Source organism: Gymnoscopelus microlampas (assembly GCF_963454915.1).
Source record: "Gymnoscopelus microlampas genome assembly, chromosome: 11".
Lineage (NCBI taxonomy): Eukaryota > Metazoa > Chordata > Actinopteri > Myctophiformes > Myctophidae > Gymnoscopelus > Gymnoscopelus microlampas.
Genome location: NC_139948.1, coordinates 30,010,089 through 30,020,707, shown reverse-complemented (window position 1 = coordinate 30,020,707; position 10,619 = coordinate 30,010,089). Strand labels below are relative to the sequence as shown.

At 43.4% G+C, this 10,619-nt stretch overlaps 2 protein-coding genes across 2 annotated transcripts; both read right to left on the bottom strand.

Annotated features, from left to right (window-relative positions):
* Nucleotides 1–451: 451 nt before the first annotated feature.
* LOC311055318 (perforin-1-like) lies at nucleotides 452–3,305 on the bottom strand. The gene is made up of 5 exons (XM_084071457.1): nucleotides 3,274–3,305; nucleotides 2,389–2,964; nucleotides 2,132–2,270; nucleotides 1,798–2,012; nucleotides 452–1,625 (listed from the first exon to the last, which is right to left on the bottom strand). Exons 2-5 carry the CDS (start codon nucleotides 2,919–2,921, stop codon nucleotides 749–751), a joined length of 1,764 nt encoding a protein of 587 aa, XP_083927583.1. The 5' UTR covers nucleotides 2,922–2,964; nucleotides 3,274–3,305; the 3' UTR covers nucleotides 452–748.
* A 4,080-nt stretch (nucleotides 3,306–7,385) lies between these two features.
* LOC311055317 (perforin-1-like) lies at nucleotides 7,386–9,934 on the bottom strand. Its single transcript, XM_084071456.1, has 4 exons — nucleotides 9,371–9,934; nucleotides 9,113–9,251; nucleotides 8,773–8,993; nucleotides 7,386–8,602 (listed from the first exon to the last, which is right to left on the bottom strand). Exons 1-4 carry the CDS (start codon nucleotides 9,901–9,903, stop codon nucleotides 7,726–7,728), a joined length of 1,770 nt encoding a protein of 589 aa, XP_083927582.1. The 5' UTR covers nucleotides 9,904–9,934; the 3' UTR covers nucleotides 7,386–7,725.
* Nucleotides 9,935–10,619: the final 685 nt, after the last annotated feature.

Below are 10,619 nucleotides of genomic sequence, written 5' to 3'. Positions count from 1 at the left end.
AGCGAAGAAGAAGAGGGGGGGGGTCGCAAGGGGGAAAGGAGATCAAACAAGAGAATAAAAAAACGACATATTTACACATGGTACCTGAGATAAGAACATGTGGAGAATGAAATTACAAAAATATATTCTCCAGAGTGGAGGAGTGCAGACAGGTGCATGCAATTGGCTCTTGCATGAAAGTCAATCAGGCTTCATCTATATAGAATAATGAATAGTCACAAACCGGCATATGAAACAAATAATCACTTTTCCAGAGCGACTTACTTGCGCAAAATTTGATTAAAGGGCATGAACCCTTGTCCACAAATGACGGGGTAAATAATCACATAATTAGAGTGAAAAGAAAACCTTTTGACACATACCTATGTACCGTATACATACGGTACGTATGTGTCAAAAGGTTTTCTTTTCACTACATATTCATGACATGACCATATATTTGTACATGTACAAATATATGGTCATGTCATGAATATGCATCTTTGTCAAAAACATCAATCAATCAATCAAAGCTAGCATATTTTAAAGCATATCTTAAGACTATAACATTAGATTTAAGGATTTTGCAAAGTTTGCAGAGTAAAGATAAAGATCCAGAAAGCATCTATTGTTTTTAGTAAAACATCTCTGTTGTTTTTAGTAAAACATCTCTATTATTATATCTACATAGATATTTTGCTAAAACTTAAAATGTATGCACTCTGAGTGAGCATACAGCAGTTCTTGTGGGTGTGAACTGTGAGTACAATTAAATTCCACCACACTGTTTGCTACTGGCAATAAGACTATGATTGCCCATTGGGCGACATTCATCCACAAACACTCCCATTTTCATCAGGATGGCCTTCGGAACAGGGTGAGCATGTCGTGACACATACACATTCTGCAGATCCTGACTCATTGGAGAGGCTTTATATTCGCTACATGTGGGACCGCCCAAACTCGGAGCACAAGTCAGTTCCCATTTGTAGTACAGACGGCCATGCTGGAGAACACAAAGGTCCTCCTGCACTCCAGCAGTAAGGGATTTTTCACACTCTCCCAACAGGTCATCGTCCCAACGGTTGTCCTCATCCCATACCTCAAATCTCACCTTGCTCCCCACTGACAGATCCTGGGGGCCCAAGTCAATGGTCATGTCCCAACGGGGGTGGTTGTTGTTGTAGATAACTGGGGAACGTTTAACCATTTGTCCATTGAAAGAAACCTTTACATAACCATCTGTGCCACTGCTGTGGTCTCCCCACAGGTCAGCGCCACGCTGCACAGTAATGACCACCCGTGCCAATCCCTTTTTGGTTGGACAGCAGTTCTGGCCTACGGAAGGGATATTGTTGCAGTTACAAACACAGGAATCTCTGTCGTTGTTGATGCCATCCTGACATGGCTGACTGCAGTTCTTCCACAGGGCCTGCTCTAGGATGTAATGGCTAATGGCAGAGCGCAGGTTCTTCCGAAATGGGTTGTTGGTAGGGAGCAACTCGTGAAGGGAATCCAGCGAGTAGGTGACTATGTCTGGATTCAGTGGCAGTGTGTTAAGCCATTCTTTGTAGGCAGCTGGGTCTTTATCAGCAGAGAAGAGGAGCTCTGGGTCTGTGGTGTGGCCACCCTTTATTTCTGTAAACCTGTCATAAAGAGAGGGAGCAGAATATTCTTTTTGAGAGAAGGTAACCCATTTTGGCAACTAAAAGACACCACTGTCTGTAACAGCCACATTCTGCAAGAACTCGATCAAAGTGTATGAGGGAAATGTAAATAGCAAGTGCTTTATACTACAGAAAATAGCCTACTCCTTACCTGTCATTGAAGAGGCTGGAGAAGCTAGACTTGCTCTCTGTCTTGTCCACATCTGCCTTGCAGTGTTTAGCTTCAGACTTCGTTTCGACCACACCTATGCTAGCAGATGCCTCCACATCAAGGCACAGCTGCACATCTTCCACACTGAGGCCTTGTAAACTGGCCTGGCACTGTTTGATGCTGGTTACAGACTGCACACTTCCTCCCAACTTTACCTGACAGCACACAGAATAATGGAACAGACTGTTACTAATGGGTTACATTCTATAAATCTCCTGCCATGGAGATGTGTGGATTAAATGGTTTTCTTTGCAACAACTCTTATCTGGTTCACCTTTGTGATGTAATGGGTGCCGAAGTTGTCAATCAGCTTATAAAAGCGTTGTTTATTTTCCTTGTTATAGGTTTTGGGTAGTTTTTTCAACGCTGCGCGGAATTCCCTGTGCAGCTTGGGTGTCCCAGACACGCGATAGCTGTTTCCACAGAGGAGCAAGACATAAGTAACATTATTTAACAATGCATGTAATGCTAGTCTTTACATCTCAGGAAAATTTCAAGGCTGAGTGTTTTTGGAGCAGCATATTTGTTTACCTGTAGAACTCACAAGACATGCTGTGGCTTGTGAAAGTAAACTTGTCACTCTTGGTTTTCTCCATGGAGTATTCAGCCAGTTTAGACTGAGTTCCTGCTGTCATCAGTGAGCCTGATCTAGCACCCACGTCAACATCTAGATTGACTTTCCAGTTGTTATTCACTGCAGAGGTGCTGGAACTGACTAGAGACTCGCTGGACTTATAGAGTTTACTGGACACTTTCAAACTGCACTTCTGGTTTGGCCGCCAATCTACCACTGACAAGGGAAGCTTCTGTTTTTTCCCCTCCAGAAAGGGGTTGGTACACAGGGTGCAAGTCTTGTCTTTATGTTTCCAAAGGCTCATGTCAATGACAAAGGCTCCCTTGCGTTTCATTTTGGAGATGTCAAAGCCTTCGCCTGCCAAATTGGTACCTGGGGCAAATTCTGCCTCTCTACACTCATTTGCTGTCCCTTCCGTACATGCCTGAAAACTGCACTGAGGGAAGGAGATCATGAAACCAGCCCAGAAGCAAATGTTTAACAGAAACATGATTTCTGTTCGGTTGGTTGATGGATGCAACTTCTGGTTTACCCTGAAAAAGAAATATACATGAAGATTGAGGTCACGTGATTATATTTAATCTCTGGTGGAAATAAAGATGAAAATGTAGTGGACTCTAATCCATTCAATAAGACACATAAGACCGATTACATTGTCATTACTTTATGCGATAACATAGTTCTCTCTCACGTTAAATTAGAATATATAATTCCCCAACAAAATGGAATTTTTGAGTTTCCGCATCAAGGTCACAACATGAAGGTTAAAACTCATTATATGCTGAATAAAGAAAGACACACTGGACAAATCGAAATTTAGCCGTAAGATAGGCAATACTCACTATCTGCCTGCCTCCTCATGACAAGTGTGAAGTTGACTGCACAGCTGTATCTGATGTAGGCCTATTTATTTAAAAAGATTGGTGCGGGGGGGGGGCAGGAGATGAGGTTTTGAGGGTGGTCTTCTGCATGACGAACAGGGGAAAAAGTGGTTTCACAGGTACAGAAAAGCTGCTTGTCTCGAGCGGGTGGGAGGAGCTGGTGGTCTGTATTGTGAGAGCTACAGCAGTAAAGTTATGACAACCCATAGTCCTCCAGTAAATAAAGTATTATATGTCACAGGCTTGTCATTTCTCGGAATTGGTGGTATATGTCGAGGAATCGAAACCCAAGATGTCTTACTCTAAATTCTCAGAATTGAAAGTTAGTCAAGGAGAGCTTATAAGTTTATCAATTTGTTGTAACATGACATATGGCCACTTCCACCAAACATCCTGTTATAAGACAAGCGGGCCGATCGTTTGGGGGTACAAAATCATGGGATAAAAAAAATACCCAGGCCCCCCCCCCCCCCCCCCTTAGGGGTCCCTGGAGACCCTTGGGGGTCCCTGGGACCTACAGACACGGCGAAGGAAAACTGTAAAGCCACAGCCGCGCGTGCAAGATGTTGCACATGAACTCTGCACCCGCACTGAGGCGCTCCAACACAAACACTCTGATGAGCTTCACACAACAAACATCAGCACCACACACAACATTCACCACACTAACGTTCATTGTTGACATCTAAATACTGAATCGAGCAACTTAAAACTGTCTGGGGGGCTCACAAAGTCTTACGTCGCTGCCGTTACATTGTGTCCCAAAAACCCACAAAAAATACACAAAAATGAAACTCTTTAATGGGCTAATTAGGTAGCATTGATGACATTTACCAGACTAACGTTCATACAGGTTGTTGGTACGATGTGTAACATAGCCGTTTCAGTCACGACAACAGCGTTAGCATTAGCCGCATGCTAACGCTACTCGTTCGTTAGCTTAGCTACACGCTAACGGCTCATTATAGGCAGCGCTTGGCTAATAGTCATGTAACCCAACTAACGGCAACACAGTAATTAGACCCTCCAGAAAAACGCGGGCAAAAATCCTTTATTATGCGGGCTAAAACTCTTGATTATGCGGGCTAAAACTCTTGATTATGCGGGCTAAAATCCTTGATTCTGTGACGAAATATGCATTTTTTTTTGCACTTTTATGCGGTGAAATTGCGGGAAGTTGCGAAATATGCGGAAAGTTGTGAAATATGCGGCAATATGCGGCAATATGCGGCAATATGCGAAATATGCGAAATATGCGATATGCGAAAAGTTGCGAAATATGTTAAAAGTTGTGAAATATGCGGAAATATGCGATGCGAATCGCATATTATGCGATGCGATGCGCATATTATGCGATGCGGCCTTTTTGAAAAAACGTTACCCCTGCATAATTATGCGCCATTTTGCTGATTATGCGGTAAATTCTGCGATCGCATAAACGCATTTTTCTGGACGGTCTAAGTAATGGACATAAACATTCACATACATGCTTTAGACACTATTAGCAGGCTGCATTAACAACCAGCAGCAACAGAATCCAAGTTGCAGGCCACGTTAGCAGCTAATGCTGTGTGTGTACTAGGGTTGGCAACATCCAGAACTGGAGAAACGGGCGCGCGTGCATGGGTCCCCCGCGCGATTTTTTTCGGGTTTCCCGCGGGTAAAGTTACTTTTTTTGTTACTTTATTTCGGTTTTAGAGTTAGGGTTAGGGTTGGGAACAGGCTGACATGCCACACAAACAATGATGCCGTTCCCACCGGAGAAAATCTCTCACACACACACACACACACACACACACACACAAGCACTCGTGCGAGCACTGTGCCTGCCCTGTCAACTGAGCGGTCCTAGTGCCCTTCGCATACAGCACACAAACACGCAGCCAGACACACTGCAGTGTGCGCAAACAGAAATATATTTTTTATTTTTCCCTTTGCACCGGAGTCCGGGACAAACAAAGTCCCATACGGGACACGCCCCTTTTGGCTCAAATACGGGGCGTCCCGGCTAATACGGGACTGTTGGCAACCCTACTGTGTACGATGAGGGTTGGCAGGTCTGTTTGTCGTATAAGCGATTTTGGGCTTATGTGGGCACACCATCTACAATGGACTAACTGAGCAGGAATAGTAACATGCACCACACTAACTGTGATTGTTGACAACGTGATTTCACAGCTGCGTCAGCCACGACAACCACGTTAGCGTTAGCTACATGCTACGGTAAAAGTGCGTTAGCATTAGCCGCATGCTAACGGCTCATGTTAAGCACCCCTGGCCACTAATCATTCAAATACAACAAACGCTATCACAGTAGTGGACATAAACATTTGTTACATTAGTAGCAGGCTGCAGTGACCTAAACGTCTTGACAATAGGAATGACAGGGCGATTTATTAGTCTGTCCAGCTTAGCTCGCCAAACTATCACGGAGCCCTGCCGTTACTGCATCTGTGATGTCGGCAGGGACAGGGAGCTGTGTGTCTGAGAGAGTTTTGGATGCTGCTGCTATCTGGAAACTGCCCTCAGCATGACACGACCAATGAGAGGTCGCGCTTTCGTTGTTGCTAAGATACGGTGTGTGGCACAAGGCACATAGCGTCTCTGCCCCATAGCCTGTAGATCTCTCGAACATGATTGGCGTAGCCTGTGTTGCCAGGTCTGCCTTTTGTATAAGTGATTTTGGGCTTATTTGGGCGCGCTTTTGGGGCTAGTTTGCATAGACCACGGCAGCGCTTGTTTCTTGCCCGTTTCACGGATGTGGCAACGAAGGTGCTCCCGCACGGTGAAATATGATCCCTCGCAAGTGGATGAACGGCACAGAGACAGTGTGTCCATGCATACACATGCGCAGTGCGCATTTGTGTTGACAAACTTTTGACAAACTTACAAACCCACTTCACGCATGCGACTTATCTCGGATTGTATTATAGGATAGCTGACAGCTAGGCCTCCAGTCCCCTAACCCTGTGCAGTGGTGGACAGTAACGGAGTAAATGTAATTGAGTACTTTACTTGAGTACGTATTCTGAGGATCTGTACTTTACTTGAGTATTATCATTTTTTGATAGTCCTCCTACTTGAGTACATTTCCAAGACAAATATTTTACTTTTACTCAAGTACATTTCTAGGAAGGCTGTAAAGTACTGAGTACTTTTAAGCCCACTCCACATCCACACCAATGATTCGCAATGCAACTCCTTGCAACATGCAACTACTTGCAACCACTTGCAACCATTATCCCCATTCCCCAATGGCAGTTGTGGCTAGTTGCATTGGTGCCGTTTTGCCTTTAGGTTGGCAATTTCTCTTCCTTCCCTAAAATGCAATTGGCCTAACTTCTGCTCTCACACAAGCCGTGTTTTTTAGCTTTAGATGCATTTTCAATACAAAGTATGGATTATTACCATAGAATAGTGCAAGGATTGTTATAAATAAATGCTGGTTAGGCTTATCAGATATAATAGCAGTGTTAATTCCTGTATCGAATAGTATTAACTTGGCATTGAAGACACAAACTGTATTGAAGATTCAAGATTTTGCTGTGCTATGACCGTCTGACGCGCAATTTGAATACTAATGAAGTACTCAATTTAGTGACCGTTCAATAAATCATCTACTGGTTTACACTGAAAAAGAAAACTGATCATGAAGATTTAGGTCAAATGCACAAATGTAATCTCTGGGGGAAATGAAAATATAATGGCAATTATTTTTTGAAATCACAAACCCAGTCTCTCTGTATTGTATGCTTATTCTGTGTAAGCAACATCAAGTCAATTACAGAGATGGCTTCTTTTTTCCCCTTTTTTTTTGGCGCATTAGCAAAACTTAAATCTGAACACCAGAAATTGTGTAATGCATGTAAAATGAGAAGGAAAAAAAAGGTACAAGACCTTAATCAGAATCAGAATCAGAATCAGAATCAGCTTTATTGTCACATCACAGGTTTACAGAAGTAAAAAAGTGGATGACATTTGTTTTCGTGCATAATTCCTATCGTATTATTTTTTTCCCAAAAAAAGAAAGGGAAGAAGAAGAGAGGGGGGGGGGGCGCAAGGGGGAAAGGAGATCAAACAAGAGAATAAAAAAAAAACACGTTATCCACATATTTACACATGGTACCTGAGATAAGAACATGTGGTCATGTCATGAATATGCATTTTTGTCAAAAACATCAATCAATCAATCAAAGCTAGCATCTAATATTTTAAAGCATATCTTAAGACTATAACATTAGATTTAAAGATTTTGCAAAGTTTGCAGAGTAAAGATAAAGATCCAGAAAGCATCCCTTTGTTTTAGTAAAACATCTCTATTGCAGCAACATAGATATTTTGCTAAAACTTAAAATATGTATGCACTCTGAGTGAGCATACAGCAGTTCTTGTGGGTGTGAACTGTGAATACAATTAAATTCCACCACACTGTTTGCTACTGGCAATAAGACTATGATTACCCTTTGGGCGACATTCATCCACAAACACTCCCATTTTCATCAGGGTGGCCTTCGGAACAGGGTGAGCATGTCGTGACACATACACATTCTGCAGATCCTGACTCATTGGAGAGGCTTTATATTCGCTACATGTGGGACCGCCCAAACTCGGAGCACAAGTGAGTTCCCATTTGTAGTACAGACGGCCATGCTGGAGAACACAAAGGTCCTCCTGCACTCCAGCAGTAAGGGATTTTTCACACTCTCCCAACAGGTCATCGTCCCAAAGGTTGTCCTCATCCCATACCTCAAATCTCACCTTGCTCCCCACTGACAGATCCTGGGGGCCCAAGTCAATGGTCATGTTCCAATGGGGGTGGTTGTCGTTGTAGATGACTGGGGAACGTATAACCATTTGTCCATTGAAAGAAACCTTTACATAACCATCTGTGGCAGTGCCTGGGTCTCCCCACAGGTCAGCACCACGCTGCACAGTAATGATCACCCGTGCCAATCCCTTTTTGGTTGGACAGCAGTTCTGGCCTACGGAAGGGATATTGTTGCAGTTACAAACACAGGAATCTCTGTCGTCGTTGATGCCCTCCTGACATGGCTGACTGCAGTTCTTCCACAGGGCCTGCTCTAGGATGTAATGGCTAATGGCAGAGCGCAGGTTCTTCCGAATTGAGGTGTTGGTAGGCAGCAACTCGTGAAGGGAATCCAGCGAGTAGGTGACTACGTCTGGATTCAGTGGCAGTGTGTTAAGCCATTCTTTGTAGGCAGCTGGGTCTTTATCAGCAGAGAAGAGGAGCTCTGGGTCTGTGGTGTGGCCACCCTTTATTTCTGTGAACCTGTCATAAAGAGAGAGAGCAGAATATTTTTTTTGACAGAAGGTAACCCATTTTGGCAACTGAAAGACACGAGACTGTAACAGCCGCATTCTGCAAGAACTCGATCAAAGTGTATGAGGGAAATGGAAATAGCAAGTGCTTTATACTACAGAAAATAGCCTACTCCTTACCTGTCATTGAAGAGGCTGGAGAAGCTAGACTTGCTCTCTGTCTTGTCCACATCTGCCTTGCAGTGTTTAGCTTCAGACTTCTTTTTGCCCACACCGTGACCTATGCTAGCAGATGCTTCCACATCAAGGCACAGCTGCACATCTTCCACACTGAGGCCTTGTAAACTGGCCTGGCACTGTTTGATGCTGGTTACAGACTGCACACTTCCTCCCAACCTCACCTGACAGCACACAGAATAATGGAACAGACTGTTACTAATGGGTTACATTCTATAAATCTCCTGCCATAGAGATGTGTGGATTAAATGGTTTTCTTTGCAACAACTCTTATCTGGTTCACCTTTGTGATGTAATGGGTGCCGAAGTTGTCAATCAGCTTATAATAGCGTTGTTTATTGTCCTTGCTATAGGTTTTGGGTAGTTTGTTCACTGCTGCACGGAATTCCCTGTGCAGCTTGGGTGTCCCAGACACGCGATACCTGTTTCCACAGAGGAGCAAGACATAAGTAACATTATTTAACAATGCATGTAATGCTAGTCTTTACATCTCAGGAACATTTCAAGGCTGAATATTTTTTGGAGCAACATATTTGTTTACCTGTAGAACTCACAAGACGTGCTGTGGCTTGTGAAAGTAAACTTGTCACTCTTGGTTTTCTCCATGGAGTATTCAGCCAGTTTAGACTGAGTTCCTGCTGTCATCAGTGAGCCTGATTTAAAAACCACATCAACATCTAGATTGACTTTCCAGTTGTTATTCACTGCAGAGGTGATGGAACTGACTAGAGACTCGCTGGACTTATAGAGTTTACTGGACACTTTCAAACTGCACTTCTGGTTTGGCCGCCAATCTACCACTGACAAGGGAAGCTTCTGTTTTTTCCCCTCCAGAAAGGGGTTGGTACACAGGGTGCAAGTCTTGTCTTCATGTTTCCAAAGGCTCATGTCAATGACAAAGGCTCCCTTGCGTCTCATTTTGGAGATGTCAAAGCCTTCCCCTGCCAAATTGGTACCTGGGGCAAATTCTGCCTCTCTACACTCATTTGCTGTCCCTTCCGTACATGCCTGAAAACTGCACTGAGGGAAGGAGATCATGAAACCAGCCCAGAAGCAAATGTTTAACAGAAACATGATTTCTGTTCGGTTGGTTGATGGATGCAACTTCTGGTTTACCCTGAAAAAGAAATATACATGAAGATTGAGGTCACGTGATTATATGTAATCTCTGGTGGAAATAAAGATGAAAATGTAGTGGACTCTAATCCATTCAATAAGACACATAAGACCGATTACATTGTCATTACCCTATGCGATAACATATTTCTCTGTCACGTTAAATTAGAACATATAATTCAAACAAAATGGAATTTTTGAGTTTCCGCATCAAGGTCACAACATGAAGGTTAAAACTCATTATATGCTGAATAAAGAAAGACACACTGGACAAATCGAAATGTAGCCGTAGGATAGGCAATACTCACTGCCTGCCTCCTCATGACAAGTGTGAAGTTGACTGCACAGCTGTATCTGATGTAGGCCTATTTATTTAAAAAGATTGGGGGTGGGGGAGATTGGGGCGGGGGCAGGAGATGAGGTTTTGAGGGTGGTCATCTGCAAGACGAACAGGGGAAAAAGTGGTTTCACGGGTCAAAAAAGCTGCTTGTCTCGAGCGGGTGGGAGGAGCTGGTGGTCTGTATTGTGAGAGCTACAGCAGTAAAGTTATGACAACACATAGTCCTCCAGTAAATAAAGTAAATGTTCTTGAGTACTTTACTTGAGTACATCTTCTGAGGATCTGTACTTTACTTGAGTATTAGATTTTTTTGATACTTAGTTCTCTTACTTGA

Bases quoted from the DNA above. Each gene is read 5' to 3' on its own strand.
- LOC311055317 (XM_084071456.1), bottom strand. From the start codon at position 9,903: ATGTTTCTGTTAAACATTTGCTTCTGGGCTGGTTTCATGATCTCCTTC. The intron at 8,994-9,112 runs GTGAACCAGATA...GTGTGCTGTCAG, and splicing joins GCACCCATTACATCACAAAG to GTGAGGTTGGGAGGAAGTGT. The intron at 8,603-8,772 runs GTAAGGAGTAGG...TCTTTATGACAG, and splicing joins TCCAGCCTCTTCAATGACAG to GTTCACAGAAATAAAGGGTG.
- LOC311055318 (XM_084071457.1), bottom strand. From the start codon at position 2,921: ATGTTTCTGTTAAACATTTGCTTCTGGGCTGGTTTCATGATCTCCTTC. The intron at 2,013-2,131 runs GTGAACCAGATA...GTGTGCTGTCAG, and splicing joins GCACCCATTACATCACAAAG to GTAAAGTTGGGAGGAAGTGT. The intron at 1,626-1,797 runs GTAAGGAGTAGG...TCTTTATGACAG, and splicing joins TCCAGCCTCTTCAATGACAG to GTTTACAGAAATAAAGGGTG.